Source organism: Erpetoichthys calabaricus, chromosome 8, assembly GCF_900747795.2.
Source record: "Erpetoichthys calabaricus chromosome 8, fErpCal1.3, whole genome shotgun sequence".
NCBI lineage: Eukaryota > Metazoa > Chordata > Cladistia > Polypteriformes > Polypteridae > Erpetoichthys > Erpetoichthys calabaricus.
In genome coordinates this window covers 198,256,663-198,276,212 of record NC_041401.2, presented here as the reverse complement: position 1 = coordinate 198,276,212, position 19,550 = coordinate 198,256,663, and the positions used below count along the sequence as shown (strand labels likewise).

General features: G+C 52.8%; 1 protein-coding gene and 1 long non-coding RNA gene across 3 annotated transcripts in view; both read left to right on the top strand.

Moving 5' to 3' along the window:
* Positions 1–15,778, top strand: part of iqca1 (IQ motif containing with AAA domain 1) — a 28,696-nt gene extending 12,918 nt beyond the window's left edge. The window contains exons 9-20 of the mRNA XM_028808118.2: positions 627–779; positions 1,868–1,943; positions 3,647–3,753; positions 4,690–4,791; positions 5,171–5,235; positions 5,327–5,409; positions 5,500–5,607; positions 6,874–7,073; positions 8,088–8,174; positions 11,513–11,690; positions 12,230–12,468; positions 14,370–15,778. Coding sequence (XP_028663951.1) covers positions 627–779; positions 1,868–1,943; positions 3,647–3,753; positions 4,690–4,791; positions 5,171–5,235; positions 5,327–5,409; positions 5,500–5,607; positions 6,874–7,073; positions 8,088–8,174; positions 11,513–11,690; positions 12,230–12,468; positions 14,370–14,507 — 1,536 coding nt within the window. The 3' untranslated portion in view covers positions 14,508–15,778. The remainder of the gene's footprint in view (positions 1–626; positions 780–1,867; positions 1,944–3,646; positions 3,754–4,689; positions 4,792–5,170; positions 5,236–5,326; positions 5,410–5,499; positions 5,608–6,873; positions 7,074–8,087; positions 8,175–11,512; positions 11,691–12,229; positions 12,469–14,369) is intronic.
* Positions 1–19,550, top strand: part of LOC127528966 (uncharacterized) — a 524,038-nt gene that overhangs the window by 18,427 nt on the left and 486,061 nt on the right. The window lies entirely within an intron of this gene.

Genomic DNA, 19,550 nt, shown 5'->3' with positions numbered 1-19,550 from the left:
CCAAATCACATATGCAAGTCATTTCAGGGCGACAACTGCAGGGGGCACAACATCAGGCCCCAAACCCAGAAAATGAGCAGGCAGGCCCAACTAGGCAAATGAGGGCAGGAGGGGCACACCTGACGAGAACAACAGACCCAGGTGAGCCCCTCTGAGGGCACACGTACTGTGACAGCTGGCACCTCCCTGTCACAAGCCCTCACCCAGCTCCTGGTCACCTCCCTGCACTACGACTCTGATCAGGTCAGTCCTTGTCCAAACACCACAGTCGGCAGACCAAACCAATGGCCAGTGGTCTCTCCTGGTAGTCCCTGAAGCCCCTTCGGGTCAGAAGCGCCCCCTTAAGACCACTGGGGTGGTCAAACCACAGGTATGCCTACCAGGCCTCTGCCAAAGGGCCAGCCAGCCATGCACGGTCCTCAATGGGACCTCCTAGTGTCCCATGTCACTTGGCCTGTCCCCTTCTGGTTATTCAACACCAGCTGGCCATCTCCAGACTGGTGACAAACAAGGGTCACATTCATGTCCCTAAGTGATATCCCCACTTCACCGAGTCACCCTCCTTTCCTCCCTTTTCATCCTCTGGGCAGTGCCAGTCTAATGAAGGGCATCATCTTTCTTTGCAGGTAGCTGCTGAGCTGGCAGCCAAAGAAGAAGAGAAGGAGCAGAAAAAGAAGAGCAAAGGCAAGAAATCAGGGAAGAAGAAAGACAAGAAGAAGGACAAGAAGAAGGACAAGAAGGACAAGGGCAAAGGGAAGAAGGGCAAAGGCGAGCAAGAGGTAGGCAAACTTGAAAAGCAGGCATGGCCTCAGTGTGCCACACACCATTCATCGTCACTGATGGCCAGCTGTGGCACTGCCTTCAGACTCCCTGGCACTTTGCCCTTTTTACTCCTCTGTGTCAGTAAATCAGCTTCTCTGTTCCAGAAGGGGGTGCCAGCCCAGTCCACCACATAATGCAGCTACTTGTCGGCAGGAAGCCATGGTACACAAAGGTGCCCAGATGTGCCCGTTCATGTCTTTGGTTTTGTCAATAGGGGGTCCCACTCCAATACCTTAAATAATTAGGGGGTGCTGCTGTATATCCTGTCACCATTGTCATGTCCTGCCCATTGCTGAGCCCAGTCCACCATGAAGCGAGCGTCGGCCATCAACACTGGCATTTAGACACCAATCTAGAAATGCCTGTGCCCATAAATCTGGCAGGTGTTTTAATGGCGCCTCAGGGAATTCGTAATGACTTTGGATTGAAGGCACACATCCCCCTCCCAGCCCCCCCTTCCCATCTCAACCTTCAACGTTAGGCCCACCCAATCCCCAACTGACCCGTCCCTCAGCCAGTTCACTGCCCACCTAATGTGACTAGTCCTTTTGCCAAGCAGGCGCATGAAGCTGGCTCTTTTGGTGCCAGGCAAAGGTTCTGGTGGCATTTGCAAAGACCCCAAGCACTGTGATGAGTTCCAGAGGGCAGACACCACACTGCAGAGTGACTGGCATGGCCAGTTGTTCCATTGCCTGTCTGGGGTCCTCACGGTGCCCCCTGCAGATGCAGTTGACATTCTAAACCTCAAATGAAGCCCAAAAGCAAACTGCGATTTGACGGTACGGAGTGTGGTGAAGTGTGTGTAGCGCCTTTCACAGCACACACTTGGCTCACATGGGCCAGTTAGGTGCCACACTAGCACAACACACTGGCATGTGGGCTCACTGATATCAGCAGCTGGCTTTCATTTCGAGTTGTGGGGGTGCACTGAGTTCCATCCAGTTGTCCCCCAGCTACCCCCCCCAGTGCCCATAGCCCAGCTGAGAGCTCTGTCTTTGTCCTATATAGCACCTTTCTTATTTATTGCCACATTCATGTGTTGCAGGAGGAAGAGGATGGCTGGAAGATGTCGCCCAGCAACTTTCTGCCCACCCTGGAAGACGGGCACAAAGTGTACAAAGGTGAGGGTGGCTTCTCAAGGCTGCCAATGGCGCTATATAGTACAGCATGGCGTGTATGTCTTGAGTTTGTGTGAAAGGCGCTATATAGACTGAATGATTGATATGCTGTGTGTGGCTTTGGTCTTAGGGGCTCACTGACCAGCAGGCCCCCTATGGCAACTTGTTCTTGATGCTTTAGGGCTGTGCTTGCTGTGCAAGGCACTATATAGAATAACCGACCGACACCGACGAGACAAAGTGCAGGAGGGTCCAAAAGTTGGGCTTCAACCTTCATACTGCTTGCAGGGGGGCCCTTACCTTTCATTTAGCCAGTCATCTGCTCTATAGAGCGCCTTTCACAGTGGGCACCATGACAAGGCTGTTTGGAGAGCAAAGATAAAAGCAAGACAAGTGGAGGACACGGGGGCTCAAGTATGAATAGGGCCCCCCATATAGTGCCTTTCACACCTACCTACCCCGTCAACATCACTTTCTGGCACATAGCGCACTCACCCCACTTCCCCATATAGCGCCTTTCACATCTCTCCCTGTAACATTTCCTTCCATCACATGACACATCTCACCTCTGCAGCTCTTCCTTATATAGTGCCTTTCATACCCTGCCTTCCCCCAAATGCCACCTTCCATCAGACTCTGTGGCACGACTTCCTCTTTTATTTTCTATATAGCGCCCTTCACATGTACCTCGCATGTTTCTCATTTCCTTACTGCATGATGCCAGTTCACTTACTTGATGCTTCAATGACCCTTTGAGCTGAGGCTGGCCCTCCAGACTCATCCCCAGAACCGCCATAGCTGCCACCTGCTGCTGACAGAGAGCCCCCCAGTGCCTGACTGCAGTGTGCATGAGACTCGCGGCCCCCTAATGGCTCTCAGCCCCTTCTGCCCGATGACAGACTTTAACTTTTCGGCAGCCCCCCTTCCCTGGGGGCTCATCCAGCAGGCACACGGCGTCCAAGTGGGAAGCCATGGCTGCTTTGAGGCCCATGTCTGTTGTGTCCACACAAGGAGAGGCCCTCCTGGCCAATGGGGGGGGGGGGGTTGGGGGGGGGCATAACGCTTGGAATGGAGTCTGCAACAATAGAGGATGAGGACAGCGAGTCGAAGCTCAGTTTACTGTGTGAGTAAAATGCTGAGTGGTCACCTTGTGATGACGGTGGCGTTAGGGTGGGCCGGTCAGTTTCTGAGGTTTACTGCTGTCAAATGAGCCTTCATATAGCGCCTTTCGTAACATGCAGCAGGCATAAGCGTAATCCCAGACAGTCACTAGAAGTGGGAAAGGCCTTTTGGACCCTAATTTCTGATATAGCACCTTTGGTGTGGAGCTCAACAGGCTTTATTTCATACAGCGCCTCAGACGCTACCCAAGTGTTAGAGACTGAGGGGGCCAAACACTCCATACGGGCACAGTGCTTCACGACGTGGGGCGCCACAAAGGACAGACAGAATTTAATTGGATTAAAGGCGCTATACATCATCAGTCAGCTGATTGTGTGCCCTTCATGTTGCGAGTCACCCTGGCCACCATTTTAAAAAGGGAGTCTTTACCATAGGAAGGCACCAGTGCTAGCTCAACATGTCACCTCTCAGATCAGAAGTCCATAGCTGTGTGCCCATGAACCTCTGGCGCATTATTGAAAGGCACAGCTAGTGCCTAACTGGCACCCAAGTCCATGCCACCTTTTGTCTGTTTTCCCTTTCAGAAGTGTGGCACGTCAGGGATGAGAGCGCCAACTTCATCCAGCGTTTTGATGCTGAACTCGTGAAGGAGGAGAAGAGAAGAGAAGTTGAGGAGGAGATCCGCGTGCAGGTAGGCACTCTGAGTGTGGCGGGCGAGAGACAAGCTGGGGGCCCAATGTATGCCATGTGCCCGCTCACATGTGTACTTGAGCTCACCATCGTCACTTTTGGTCTTTTCACACTGTATGCTGGTGGGGGGACACATGGCAGTCTTGGTGCCAGTCTGGGGGTGACTGACCCTGTATGACCATCGCAGGTCAGCCATTTTGGGGTTTTAGTCTGGTCACAAGTCAGCTGGCTGAAGTTCAGAGGTTGTGACTCCCAGTCACCCGCTGTCCTCGTGGTCACATGACCCAGGGGACAGGAGGACTGAATTTCAAATTTGATATCCTGGGCACTCGAGGCGACTTTCACATCCGAATTGGAAGTACTTGGTGCCCACTGAAAGTTCACATTTGCCTAGGACAGGTTTACTTCTATAAGATAAATGGGCATCCCGAGTGCCACACACAACCATTAGCCAGTCGACCATCTCCACTGGGCACACAGGAGGGCAGCACTAGGACTCAGGGTTTGGAAATTCAATAAAGTGGCAAATAAAGAAACAACCAGGGTGAAGTGCAGCCATGGAGGGGCCAAGGTTAGGGGGCACCATAAACATGGGCACAAAGTCATGAGTATTCGAGAAAAAACCATCTTCATGATGACCAGGTGACCCACAGCTTGCACTTACATAATGTGGTGGGCACACGTGGCATGATAATGGCCATAGCAGAGCTTTTGACAGACCTGCCACCTTAATCATGGGATCACAGCATGACACAATTGACCCCCACAAGCCAGCTGTGCCCAAGTCATTATCCTGCCAGTGCCCTTCAACTTAAGGAGGTTGTGGCATCACCCTTTCTACATGTACACGTTACACCTGGCTCGATGGTCAAGTGCCACCTCCACCCATAGCTGGTGCCATGTGGCTGTTGTGCTGACCACTCCTGTCCTCATGCAGGTCGACGAGCTCATGAGGCAGGAGCTGAAGAACCTCAAGCTGGCAGTGGACCGCGACAAAGGGAAGAAGAAGAAGAAGAAGAAGGGCAAGAAGGGCAAAAAGGTAGGGCAGACCCTGTTTAGACTGCCAGTCACTGGGAGTGCCCACGCTGGTCAGTTCATTAGGACCACCCTGCTGGTGCCTCAGGTTATCTGTGCTCTCACTACTAGGGTGTTTGACTGGCACTGGAACCCATCCTGACATGTTACCAGTACCCTCCACATGCCATGCACGGGGCTGTGCCACTGACCGGAGCTATTAAAAGAGCTGTGGCAGAGTGGCACCCCCTCTAGGCCAGCCTGCTGCTTGTGCACATTACCCTTCTGGGCCTGGTGCTTAGTGGGGCTGCCGCCAAGGTCTCTGCTGGTGATGCCCTTGGCACTCCTGGGGGATCCGCTTTGCCCGTTGGTGATTTCGATCTTGTTTCTATTCTTCCATACAGAAAAAGAAAAAGGGGAAGAAGGGAGGCAAAAAGAAGAAGAAAGAAAAAGACCTGACAGCGGACAGGTACGAGGTGGACGATGGCTGACTGCCTATGACACTATGAGGGTCTGCCCAAGTCACTGCCAGGCTGACCGTGTCCTTTGTGTTTTTCCAGGACCATCGAGTCGCTATTTGAGGAGCTCATCCGCGAGGGTCTCTTAGTGCGCCCCCCAGCTGTGCGGCTGTCCGACTTTATCGGTGGGTGTCCACTGCGCCTCCGCTGCTGCCCGCTTGACGCTCTTGGGCATGACCTTTGACCCATCAGTTCTTTGTCTTTTTCTTTTGCAGGTGAATTCAGTTACCTGGGCACCACGCTCCGCCAAGCCGACGTCGAGCCCATGCCCTCCCTGTCCGATGTCAGGCAGCTGATGGCGCTGCACGGAGTGCTGCCACTGGGTGAGTGACCTGCTCGAAGTGACCTCTGGCTGACTCGCGTCCTCGTCCCCACCGTGTGTCACTCGCCGTCTCGGGTTTCATTCCCGTCTATTCAAAGGGATTAGCGCCGCTGTCAGGCTGTGCGCTCGTCTGATCCCTGGATTTGGGCCACGGCCTCTGAAATTCCAACGCGCTGAGGGGGCCGTGACCTCTTTATGAGCCGGCCAGCTGTGTGCGGGGGGCTTCAGGAGGTCAGGCTGCCCGCCCATTCAAGCACGCCACTCCTTGGTGTGGATGAACCTTCGAGAATGCCAGTCACTGGAGGGGCGTCCGGCAGGGCACCAGAGTGGAGGCCGATGGTCAGCCTCATGAGTATCCACCAGTGTCTGGACCACCCGTGTCCTGTGAAGGCCATTTGAGCTGAAAATGACAGTGGAGTTGAGACATGAGGGGTGGACAGATGAGGCCCTGGGGGGGCTGCAGCCGAGCCTGGAAGCACTGAGGGTGAAGCAGGGACTGTCCATGCCCCACTCACGCAGGCACAAGCCAGGGACACCAGATCTTTACGCTGCCCGCTGTGCCCACCACCTCAAGAAAATGAACTCAACATGCAAATGTCAAAATCGGCAAGTGCCCCAGATAAGCGACTCATGCCAAGTGGGTGCCATATGGCACCTTTGAAATGGCAGTCAGTTGCCCTTAGACACACACAGTGACACACAGTGACCCTCTACAGGCACACACACCTGCAGCGCTCACCGATGTCAGCCCTTCATCTCATTGGTGGGCCATTGACAGAGTGTGCCCACCCTTTGCCCCATCCAAATGTGGCACAACTGACCACTTGGGGTCCACTCCTTTATGGCTTTCCTCTTCGGTTTCACCTGTCCACATTTGTCCAAAAAGAGGTCCACATCACTTGTGCACCACGATGCCAATCTGTGTCCACCTGCAGTCCCCGAAGCCATCATATGGCGCCCTTCACAGACAGACCCAAATGAAGGATCACATTTAAGTCTGTCATTCTCCTGGGCACGTGGCTGGGCAGTGGGGACTGGCACATTGGCTTCACTCAGGGTGAATGCCAACCCTAACCCTGGCCCTGCAGCAGACTGGCACCCCATCCCAGGTGGCTGAGGGCCATTTCCAGAAAATGAAAAGATGAGTGCACAGTGGCGGCTCTCCCACCTGGCCGTTCCTTGGTGCCCAGATGTGACCTCTTCATGTGGCACGCTGTGGGCTTCAGTGACGACTGCCCGTCTCACCTCTTGTCTCCTTTGCCCGCAGGATCCCAGGCGGTCCATGAGAAAGCCCCCCTGCTGAAGACACTGCTGCTAACCGGCCCCAGTGGAGTGGGCAAGAAGATGCTGGTGCATGCCCTGTGCACGGAGACAGGCGCCAACCTGTTCAACCTGTCGCCAGCCAACATCTCGGGGAAATACCCGGGGAAGAGCGGCCTGCAGATGATGCTGCACATGGTCTTCAAGGTGATGACACGCTGCCCGCCATGACACCAGGCTTGCACTCGGTGAATGAGGCCCGGCCGGGCGCCTAGTGCCCCCTACTGGCACCCATCCACTGTCTTTCTATTAATACATCCAATGGATGTGAGCGCCCACAGACTGCCACTTCCTTGGGATTGTCCAGACTGGCAGTTTATTTTTAGGGAGTGATGGGGGCCGCCGCTCCTCCTCATTCCCAGCCAAGCAGAATTCCTCATTGTTCAGTGAAGCCCGTGGCCGCCGGCCAATAAAATCAGCTGCGCTGACACAAACACCTCCAACAATCACACAATGTGGGAACTGGCAGGCGGACCCCCGTCCACTTCCAGTGCCAGCCTGATGGGGGCACTCCACCGTGTGACTGTGCCGGGTCCATGCACATAGACGGGCAGAGGGACAGCACTGGACACAACGCAGTGCCCCTGGCTCTATTGCGCCTCCTCTCTGTAGCATGGCACACTCACTCTGCTTTTAACTGTCCCTGTCACGTTGGATTTGTCCCATGCAGGGTCCACAACAGACGCTCTATAAAGTCACAAGGCTCCACACAGATTCAGCTGCTTTATACTGGGGTGGGGGGGGGGGTTCAATGTAAAAGGTGCTATATAATGTTATGCCCCTAGTTCCCCCCGACCCCAGAGTCCCTTCACCTGCCAGACCCAGCAGCCCCTCATCCACACCGGACCCGCTAGGACAGTGACCATGGATGTCACCTGGTTGACTTTAAATCTGCCAGGTCTTCACTTCATTATTTCACTCATCAGGTGGGCAGAGCTTTGTGCTTGTGTCAACCAGGGCCCTGGCATCTTGGTACTGGGTCACCACATGTGGCACTGACCTCAACACAAGCTTGTGATTGTTGGACAGGGTGAGCTTTTCTATTGCCAGCAGACAAATATTGATGTATATAGCGCCTTTCTCCAGCGGAGGGTCTGTTTAAGGACCGAGTGCCTGGCCTGTTGGGGTCACCACCTCTGTTTCCTTCTTTTCTTGTCATAGGTGGCTCGGCAGCTGCAGCCGTCAGTCGTGTGGATTGGAGAAACGGAGAAGACCTTCTACAAAAAAGTGCCCAAAGCTGAGAAGGAGGTAAGAAGTGCCAGTCTGGGCTTGGCATCTGCTCCATGATGTCACCTGAGTGCCCAGGTAACGAGGTACAGAAAGGCATGTCATTTGAGAAGCATGGGCATCAAAGAAACTGCTGGATTGAGAGTGTGGGCTGGGATGACCTGAGTGGGCACCACTAGGGGGCAATACAAGTCATCAGTCAGCACTCGGCCAGCCTGAACATCTGTGGGATGTCAAAGGAAATCCAAAGAGCACCTGGAAAGTCACACCCGGGCACAGGGAGAACACGCTGATGCCACCCATACAGGAGTGTCCCCCCATGCCTACAAAGCCAATACAAAAGAATTAATACATAGGTGGTATCTGGCAAAGAGGGCATCAGTGACTCCTGCCTGTCACTTGTCACCTTCTGCTGTTTCTGAGCTTCATAAAGGCACCCAGCGGTCACATTGGTGTCCTACTGCCTCATGTGGGCCACCACATCTGCTGACCACATGCTGGTTGCACAGACGGGCCAAAAGGGAAACGCGAGCAAATTGTGTTTTCTTAGCTGTCGCCTCGTAAAACCCCCGGGCATCACGTGTCATGGGGGGCGCTGCAATTAGTTAGGCCTGGGAGGGTTCAACACACACACACACAGAAGCCGAGTACCACAGGGGACAACAGCAATTAGTGACAAATATGGGTGTGTATGAAAGGCGCTATATGGAGCCAGTAGATAAGTAAACAGAACTGTCAAGACAGACAGACAGACAGACAGACAGATGTTATATAGGTGACAGATGAAGGGGGGGGCTGTACAATACAAAGACATGAGAGGGGCGTAAACAGATAAAGGACAGGCGCTATATAGCAGATCAAGAGACCTCACACAAAGAGTTAAATAATGGGCACTCATGATGAAGATGGCACTATATGAAAGGGGCTATATAATCAATAAAGGGGCCAGTGTTAATCAGAGCACGTTCACAAGTGAAAGGCGCCATATTCATATTTAGATACACGCCATTATATGATCATTGATTGGTGTGAAAGGCGCCATATCCAGTAAATAACTAAATAAGCAGTAGATGGAGATGCTGTAACAGATAAACCGGCACATGCAGGGCACCATATAATAAATAACTGTTAAAGGCACTACATAGAGGACATGTCAATAAACAGAAAAGGTGGAGGTGAAAGGCGCTATACAACAAAGCCAATAAATAACTGAAAGTAAAGCACAAAGAATGATAGAAAAACCAGACCTGATGTAATGGCTAGAAAGATGAAAGGCGCGACATTAGAGAACAGGCAGATGGCACTCATGGCAGGCCGATGACAAGGACAGTCTAAAATGATGAACTCATGTGCCACCCCACCTGGTACAGACCCTTCTTTCTTGGCACAGGCGCCCCCCCCCCCCATCAAACTGACTCCCCTTTCTCTGCCTACGTGCCCACAAGCCCAGAGTCTCCAGTCCATCCTCCAGGTGTGCCCAGCTGGCACAGTGCTCCATCTCCCCTTCTTCTTGGCCACCCTGCTTCTCCTACAGTCCAGCTGAAATTACACCCCTGGCCTCCCCAAAATGCCTCGGCTGTCCAGCTCCTTCGTTTGTTATATAGCGCCCTTCAGGGTCCCAAAACAGCAACATCTGCTCAAAATAAGGAGCCTGGTTCAGGGTCACCCAGGGGGTGACCAGTGGGCATTAAACTCCTGACCTCATGTTTCACAGCCAGGGTCCCATTCTTCTAAAGGTCCAAATAGCCATATTACTTGGCACCCATTGGCACCAACCTGGCCCCAATGCCAGGCCTCGAGGGTAGTGTGATGGTACCCCTACACCTGACCTGACCCCTTGATAGGGCGGCGGGCCCAGCATCTGGGTGCAGAACAATGAGGCTGGTGAGATGCCAGTCAGGAGGGGCATGCTGAAGAATTTCACCAAACCAACTTGGACTTCAGTTGCCCGGCCAGGCGCTATATAGCACGTGGTGTCCACTCCTGGTCCAGTGGGCCGCACTTTGCCTCTCTTTTCCAAGAGCACATCCCACTGTAAAGGGGAAATGCCGCAGCCTGGTGGCCCAGTGGGGGACTCAGGGGGTCTCGTTTCATGCTCCTCTTTGAAGAGCCCTCCATCTGTGATGAATTAATGGCCGCACGTGATTGGCTGGCGGCTGCACGGACCCTGAGATGGTGCTTCACAAATCGTGGCACCTGGTGGCACTGTCTAATCAGCAGTGATAACCATTCCAGCAGGTGATGGGGGTCAACCCAAAGGGGGGTGCTGGTGGGCGACAAGTTTGTCTTTAACGTAAGTGGAAACAGCCACTGTCATGGCACATGTCACGGTGGGAGGAATGCGGTGACACAAGTGTCAAAAAGTCATTCAGCCTTATAGAGGTGTTGGGATGAGATACCCCAACATAAAAGAGGGTCTCATCTGTCCCCTTGAGCACTGCCTGAAAGGCGCTATATGAAGCAGACGCTGATGGACTGTTTGAGCTCCAGTCTGTGGTTGTCTTCATTTTCTATTGCCAGCCTGATACCAGTCTGTCCACAACAGGCACTTCTCCCACCTTCTGTGGTGGGCATGTGAGGTGAAAGACGAAACTGGCGAACCCCTCCCCCTCCTCTCCCTGGTGGGCCGATCACGTGACCGAGCTAAGAACACAGGCCTCATTCAGGCGGCTCTGCGCTCGCTACGCTGGTGGGGGGGTGCCATCTGGTGTTTGGAAAGGGTACTGCAGGCATGTCGCGTTCCACCAGTGGGGGTCGTTGGGGGAAGTCAGCAGACGGTGCAAACACACACAGCTCCGGAACGTCAGAGGTGCCAAGGTGACCCGGCAGGTGGGGCGCTATATGAAGTAAAGACTGATGGAAATGTGGAAAGCAAGACTTGCGGGCAGACCCCCATAAATCAGGGGTTCAATGTGATCTGGACCACTAAAGAGCTAGTGAGCAGCCTGAAAGCAGCCTGAATTTTATATAGCGCCTTTAACAGCATGTCCCACTCACAATACAACATCAGGCACACATACTGAGCAAATCTGAAAAATGAAATGCCAGCGGGCACAAGTCGAGAGCAGCTGGGATTGACCTGGCAGTCTGCAGCATCAAGTGGCCACATGAGTGCCGCCAATTAGGACCCCATGAGTGTCCATTGTCAGCACACCAATGACCCACCCTGCCCTCCTGCCTTCTGATCTGCCCATTGCCTTTCCTTCACGACTCCTTGTGCCCACCTCATGTGCTCTTGGTCTCCCCCCCACTTATCTTGTCATTAAAGTGCCCAGGAGTGCCCAGCAGAGCCCGTGCAGCGCCGATGGGCGGCCGTTTGCGACTTCTCTCCCTGATGCTATCATTTTTCTCACCACTAGATGGAGCCAAAACGCTTAAAGAAGGATCTGCCCAAAATCGTGAAGTCCCTCAAAGCCGAGGACCGCGTTCTGATCGTTGGCACGACAAGGCGCCCGTTTGACGCTGACCTGAAGCCCTTCTGCAAGGTTTACAAGAAGATCATTCTGGTGCCAAGGCCCGACTACTCGTCCAGGCTGGGTGAGTGAATTTATAGCGCCTTTGAGTGCAGGTGTGTCAGCTCCACTGCAGGACAGACAGCCCATAAATTAAGCCAGGATCCCAGAAGAGTCTTCCTTATGGCACAAGAGGGTAACCCCTGTGCCCGCTTATATGCAGGGGGTCTGTAGTCTGCAGGGTCTTTTGCCAGTCAAAGTGGCTGGATTCACTGGGATTGGGCACCTGCTGGGACACTGGAGAGACCCTTAACGTCCACTGAGGGCAGGTCTGCTGGAACTGGTAAGGACAGACAGCCACCCAGGCAAGTGGCTGGGGTTGGGGGGGGGGGGGGGTGGAGTGTCCCATGTGGTGTGTCTGCCCTTTGTTGGCCCTCATGGTCACATTGGATGACTGAAATGAACCACCAGCTGTGGCCTTGGCTTAGCTTGTATTGGCTCAGTGGCTCCCCCAGTGGTCCCTCCATCCATCCTGTCCGGGGCTCAAAATGAGCGTATATAGCGCCTTTCCCAGGCTCCTGACAAGTTGCAGGCAAACTGACATGTGACTTGTTTGTGTGACAGTCCTATGGAGGCACATCATCCTGCGGCATGGCGGACTCATCACCGACCTGCTGGACTTGAGCTCCGTGTCCAAAGTGTCGGACGGTTACACGCAGACCCACATCCTGCAGGCCGTCCAGGCCGTGCTGACCGAGCGGCGCATTCAGCTGCTTGGCAGGAAGCCCCTCAGCGCCATCGAGTTCATCGGACCCCTGGCCAGACAGGACCCCATCTTCAAAGAGGAGGAGGAGGCCTTCAAGGTAGGTGGACCTGAGTGTGCGGTTTGGGCTTTTACCATCAGGGGGCACTGTGGTGACTGCTCACCTGGCTGAGGCTTCTGTAGGAAGTAAGGGAGACGGGCAGCCTGGCATAAAGGGTGCAGTGGTCCATGTGGGGCATGATGTACACTAGAGGGGGTTCACATTAAGCCTTTCCTTATTTCCTTATGAATGCCATGATGTCACAGGTCACATGACACAGCGTCAGCCCAGGTGACATAACAAGCAGACATACTCAGCAATGGTGGCACCAGAGGGACCAAACAATGAAGAAATGATAAAAAAGTAAACAAGAGCCCAAAGGGCAGCCGAGGTGACTGTCAGGTGGGTGTCACCTCCTGTCCCGCTGTGGTAGCCTTTTGAGGACAGACACCTCGTCTGTGCAGTCAGTGGTCAGTGTCATCTTCTCAGATAGCCTCTAACGGTCGTCACATAGTTTGTGTGCGTTTAACGGTTTGTGCCACCCGCTCACTCCCTTTAGAGTTTGTCTGAGGGAATATTCTCTTTAAGGGGAGCAGGGGGCCAAACTGCGCCTGTGGGTCCCTGCTGTGACGTAAGGAGGCGCCAATTTGAAAAGGAGAGAGAGAAGAAGAAAGAAAGATTGTTAAAGAAGGAGCTGTAGGGTCAGGTGTTGGTAAGGGGCACACGGAAAAGGAGTGCCAGCTAATCTGAGAGGGTCGTCGGCTTTACTTTACATTTGTGATGCGGGCGCCGGCCATAGAAGGACGCTAACGCCGAGACCCCCGGACTTCAACGTTTAACAAACGGGTCGTCGCCAGGCCGGTGAGGTCGCTTCTTTTACATACGGATACGGTAAACGAGTCGGCGGACACGTCTGACTGGAGCGCTGGATTTATCGCAGACTTCCCAGGCCGTGTGGACTGAAGACGTAAAACAAAGTCAATATAATGGGGGGGGTCTAACTTCTATAGGGTGGTCCACATCTAACTATGCAATTATTGTGTGTGTAGGGGTCTGTACTGTGAAGAAATCTGTGCTCTCCGTAACTTGGGGATATTTACGTCTCTTTTCCGTCTCTTTTCCTTTCTTTCTTCCCTCCTTTCTTTTCTTTTCTGTTTCGCCGTTTTCTGGGGAGTACATTCTAGAAGGGTTTAAGGGGATGGGCATATTAATTAGGGTTACAGGTTTGATAAGGATTGGTTAAAGGGTGTTTATTGTTTTGTTTGATTGATTTCTAATATATATATATATATATTGTTGGTTTGTTTGTTTAAATAACTGTTGCGGTGTTTAATTCCCTTTATAAATTCATAAAGGACCCCTTCAGCTGGGGGGATCAAATTGGGGCTCGGGTTCTGTCCGCTTCCATTCCTGATAGAGAGTATAAATGTAATGAATTATTATTATTATTAAGAGTAGGAGATTTTTGTGTGTGCCAGGCTCCTCATCCTGCCATTTCACTGGGACCACCTGCCAACTGGTGACCTCCTCATGCATATTTCAATCCAATCCAGTACAGGATCATGGGGTGAAGCCCACCCCAGCAACATTGGGCACAAGCAGGTGATAAGAACTCCATCAGATGACAACGTCGGTCACCACTGCTGAATGACCAGCTTGTACTTCAGCTGTACAAAATAAAATAAAATGGCAGTCAGTGTCGACTGGTAGGAAAGGCGCTACATACAATAAGGGTTCTAAGGGTGCCTACCCGGGGCACATATGAGTGCCCAGCAGGTGGGCATCTCAACCAGACGAGCATGAAGGCCTCTATAGTTGTTCACTGATTAACTTTGGGCATCACATCTGGCATGCAGACAGGTTCCCCCACTACAAGCGGGCATGTACAAGTGTGCTCTGCCACCCACTATTCACTCTGCTAACTCACAGTCTTCTGTCTTCTTCTGTGTCTCTCATTACAGGGCTGGTATGCCAAGACACCCCTGGGCAAAAAGAGAGCCAAAGCCGCCAAAGCCAGCGAGGTGGAGGAGGAAGAGTTAGGAAAAGGGCAAAAGAAGAAGGAGAAAGGCAAAAAAAGTGGGAAGAAAAAGAAAAAGTGATGCCCATTGTGCCATCCTGGCATCCACACTTGGGACCCTGCAGGGTGGGATGGACACTTCGTTCCATGGACCCTACCTGGGCCCGTCAGTCCAGGTCATCAAGACTTTTGGGGGGTCTGCAACGTCCAGCTTGAAAAACACAAAAATAAAAAGACGGGTGCGGCGGAGATGAGTGGCACCACTTTGGGGGCTCCCGGGCTCCTTAATGGCGCTTGGCCCCTCAGTGACAATAAAAGTATGAAAGGAATAAAAAAAGAAAGAAGAGGAGGAGCAGCCCAATGTGGGGGCCGGGGGGGGACAGAAGTGGGTGGGGTCAGACGTCACACCCTTACCATATAAGGACGAATGCCCCACAGTCTGCTGCAGTGTCTTTGAATGTCACATGACCGGCGTCTTCTAGACAGGACAGAAGCTCCAATCAGAAACTTCACAGACCGGACGTGAAACCTGAGACTCTCAGCCCACCCGCCTGTCCATCTGAACCCAAGGCCAGGCTCAGCCACGTGTGAAAGGACGAGGACCAGCCAGCGGGGTGACGGGCCACTATCTGGGCTCTCATTGCCTCACTGTAAATAGTACTCATGCCAGCTTGTGCCAGCTGCACCTAAAAGAAAGTGTCATCCTACTCTGGTTTCAAATCTGGTCCACAGCCAGTAAGACAGAAGTGGAGATCCAAAGGTGAAAAGCAATGCAGGAGAAATGGGAGGAAGAAGAAAAAGATGATGATGATGATGATGAAGATTCTTCCATTTGGCAAACTCACTCATTCACACTGAAAGCCGGTGCCTATCTCAACAGCAACGGGCACAGGGCACCATTTAAGTCATCTATCATAGGGCACACAGCCCAGCCCTCATGTCCTTAGTGACACTAAATGATCCCCCTGAGCCCAAGTCACCGTGCCCTGTGGTAGACTGGCACACACCTCTGGCTCACTCTGTACCTTGTGCCCCAGACATAGCAGCTGGTCACTTGGGAGGGGTCATCGATTGTGCCCATGGGAGGTGTGATGATGCACCCTCTGGTGGCTGGCTGCAGCACTGCCCTGCCTCAAGGACTTTTGTCCCCATTTTTTGTCCCATTTCAGATTTTGCTCATGTTTTGCCTGGCATGTGCAGTGCGGCCCACCCCTCATCTCACCCATGTTGGCCCCCTTCAGTTTTACTCCTCCAGGTTTCTGTGTAGTTGCATGTCTTGACTCCTTCACTTCTGCCCGCTCCTCAGTCCTGCCCCGAAAGTACCCAACCAATAAAAATGGCTAATTTTATATATCTCTCTGTACGTCTTCAGTGTTATTGTAGAAAGAAGGGAAACGAGGCAAGAGGTGCTCTAACAGGTGGCGCAGAGGGTTGGATTGCCACCTCACAGAACTTAACCCGGGTTCAAATTACATCTGTGCACCTCTCAAAAGACGTGCAGACCAGTGTGAGCAAGTGGCGCCCTGTCTAGGGTTGGTCCTGCCTTGCCCCAGCAGTGCCCCCTGCAGTATTGAACTGGGCTTGACAATATAAAGCAGCTGGTGGGCTCCTCTTATTGTCCTAAATATTACACTCTGTCTGTCCCTCCAGCTTTAGCCACTAGGAGGTGCCCCAGAGAGCCCTTCAGCCTTCATTGCCCTTCCAGATGCCCAGAACAGCTTCTCCTTGTCAGAGTGACAGTAGGCAGGCAGTCTTCTGCTTGGCATCTCGATGACCCGCCACTGCTCAGCTGGTCTTGTATGGCCACCCGTCACCTTGCTGGTCACTCCGTCATGTCCTTCTTTGTGTTTTCTTGTCAGAACTTCCCCATATGGCCAGTAGAGGGCACCACTGATCAAGGAGAACTGCCCCCAAGCCCCACCCATCACCGTGAAGCCATCTTGTGGTCCTAAGAAGAAGGAGAACGGAAGGAGAACACACACTGACCAAAATGAGGGACATCTGGACAAATCAAGTGACACTGGTACACTAGGACTTGGGGGTCCTGTAAGACTGGCATTGAAAAGTCCACCAAATTCCCTCAAACCATCTGCTTTGAGTCAAAGCCCAGGTTCAGGTGGGCAAAGGCCAGTTCTGGCAGCACCATGTGCAAGTTAGTGGGTGCCAATCCAAGCACTGGGCAGGTTTGATGGTGACCCACAGGACCTCCATTGGTAAATTTAGTGGCAGTTGCACATTCAATAAAACAGAATCAAAGGGTGGGTGGCCAGGTGGCACAGTGCCATACTGAACATCTACAGATGATGGACTGGCACTCTACCCGGGGTTAATTCCGCTCTTGCACCCAGTGCAACCCAGACTGCCACCAGCTGCTTGTGACCCTGAAGTGGATGAGTGGGTTAGGAAATGAATGAATCAAATCCTTCGGATGAGGCCTTGGCACACTGGTCACTGCTGCCATGCAGTCCCAGGGCCCTGGGTTCAAATCATGTCTGTGTGAAGTTTGCATATCCTCCTATGTCTATGTGTACACTTTACAGAGGTGCGCAGGTCATCAGTGGCACTTCCAATGCCCGGTACACCACCCGTTAAACTAGAGCTCAGATTCCTCGGACTGTTTAGAAATTCACCAGCATCGCTGCTGCCAGCCTGTATGTTTGCATGTCATCAAGTGAAGTCACCATGCAAGTGCCCCAGGCATGGCCAACATGAGCAATGGTCATCGTGGGTGTCTCTTCAGGTTTGTGTGACTGTCCCCCGGTGGGTGGACAAGTGTTTGTCAGAAGCGGACACTGCTAATCCGCCACCTGGCAGCCTTTCTGATTTCCATGCCATGATGTGCCCTCAGCAGCTCAGAGATGAGGTCAGGCTAGCACTGGCGATGCCCACAAGTACCCCAGCTGAGCTGTCACCCTGTCACTGCATGCCTGACTGGCCACGACAGGCGCTCAATACTCGTGGTGACACGTGACGTGCTGCAGCCCTCCTTTACTTTCGCGGTTGCTTTTGCTTCCCGTAGTCATAAGAGGGGGCGCTGTGAAGGATGCCAGGCTGCAGGACGTTTATATGGCACACTCTGGAATGGCAGCTGGTATCCCTGATAGGCCCCTCCTGTCTCATGGTGGTCCACCTGAGGGACTCACTCTGCCTTGTCTTATTGGTCAGTAAGGACTGACTGATTGATTTGCTTTCAGCCAGCTGATTGGTTGACTGTTTGGTGGTCTCTTGAGCTGATTGGCTGGTCTGTTGATTGATTGATTGATTGATGGATTTTGACTTGATGTGAGCTCTGCTGCCCACTGCATAGTCCTCTGCTGCTGACCACCTCCCAGACAGCCAAGCAAGTCACCACCTTGTCCTGTCCTATCTTGCTGACCTTTCAGGACAATAGTGGCCAAGGGTTCAAGGGGCTATAAAAGCCAAATGAGGGTGTGTTTGGGCACAGTGTAAGTGGACAGGTGACCATGACGCTGCCCCAGGGAGACCGCTTCTCTGCCAGGGTCCTCTCAATTACCACTCTGACTGGCCAGTCACAGTTCTACAGGTGGAGTTGGCCCACTGAGAGGAGAGCCACATATGGTGGACGGAGGGTGACGTGGCCTTCATGCACACACACAAAGTCTGTTAGCAGAAGACACCAGAGGGCACAAGGAGACCCCTGTGGCCGTCACTGCTGGTAGCTAAATTACCTACATGTGTGGCTGCCTAGGCTGGGTGACACTTATTGACATGTGTGTGACGACTGAACTGAGGCCGCCTTAGGTGGGCGCAGAAGCTGGTGAGGACAATGATGAGTGGCTATGAAAGGTGCTACAGAAGGCGCGTTCCTTGGGTGTAAAGCCCCTTAAGGCGGCACTGGCTGTGTAAGGCACTATATAAAGGAACCGTCACATGAGCCCCCTGCCACCTCTGTACCTGTGCACCTTGATGCCGAGTGGCAGCTGCCCGTATCTCCAAATAATTATTGAAGAGCAGAACAATTAGCCAGCTGGGGGCTTAAAACAAAGCAATTGGCGTTATGCTAATGAGCGGATTTGAGGCAATTGCCTCTCGTTTGCTAAGTGAGGTTAATTAGTCGGCCTCGGTGATGCATCACTTCAAATTAGAGCCGTCATTAATCCGACACGAGTGAGCGGCGCGCTGCCACCTGAGCGCCTGTGCCCCCTGGAGCTGTGCCAGGGCGCTATATTCGAGAGCCCCCCCTTTGGCTGCACTCTGAAAGGCACTATATAATATGATCATACCCATTCCCATGCAGGGCGCTATTGTCCAACATCCTCGTGGCCAATAGCCATGACCGTCACGTCTCAAGCCCCTAAATGAACTTCTGACAAGATGGCTGAGCGTGCCATGCTTGGCCAACACGTGACATTATTATGACAAGGCTGAGAAATGGCAGCATATGAACAAAGTCAATGACAAGGAAGGGCGCCACCCAGAGGCAGCAGTCCAATGGGTAGGAAAGTGCAGGAGAGATGGCAGAGACCAAACCGGGATCAGGTGAAGCCCCATGACTGGCATTAAAAGTGGCATAGTGTGCCACGCATGTCCTGACTGGCTTTTCTGCTGTAATGGTGGGACACCCTGGCCAAGTATCCAGTCAAAGTTACTTGGTATGACATGAGTGCCACCAAGCAGAGTGAGATGCTAATTATTGTATATAGCGCCTTTCAAATGGTGCTTTATGGAGTCAACAAGTTGTTTCACGCTGCGCGTCCTGAAATGCCTGTCTTTCTATTATATTCACAAAGCCCTTCTCATTAAAACACCACAAGGCGCTATATGGACAAACTCCTGGCTTGGCCCCCAGTTGCCCTCTCATACTAAATCCCCACTGGACTGATGCCACCTGCTGCCATAACAGTGTGGGCCAACATGGCATTGTAGGTTCGGTGGATTTGCCAAGGCCAGGTATATGTGGCAGATATAAATTAGCACTGGGACTCAGAGGGCACCAATGAGGTGCCCATCAGGACCCCCAGGGTTGTTTTATTTTGTGAAGCCCACCACCAACACTCATGCATATTCAGCAGCACCTAGTGAGCCACAAATCCAACATGAAAATCCCATATTTGGTGAGCAGCTTGAGGTGGCACTGCCAGCTTACCTGCTGCTGACTACTGCA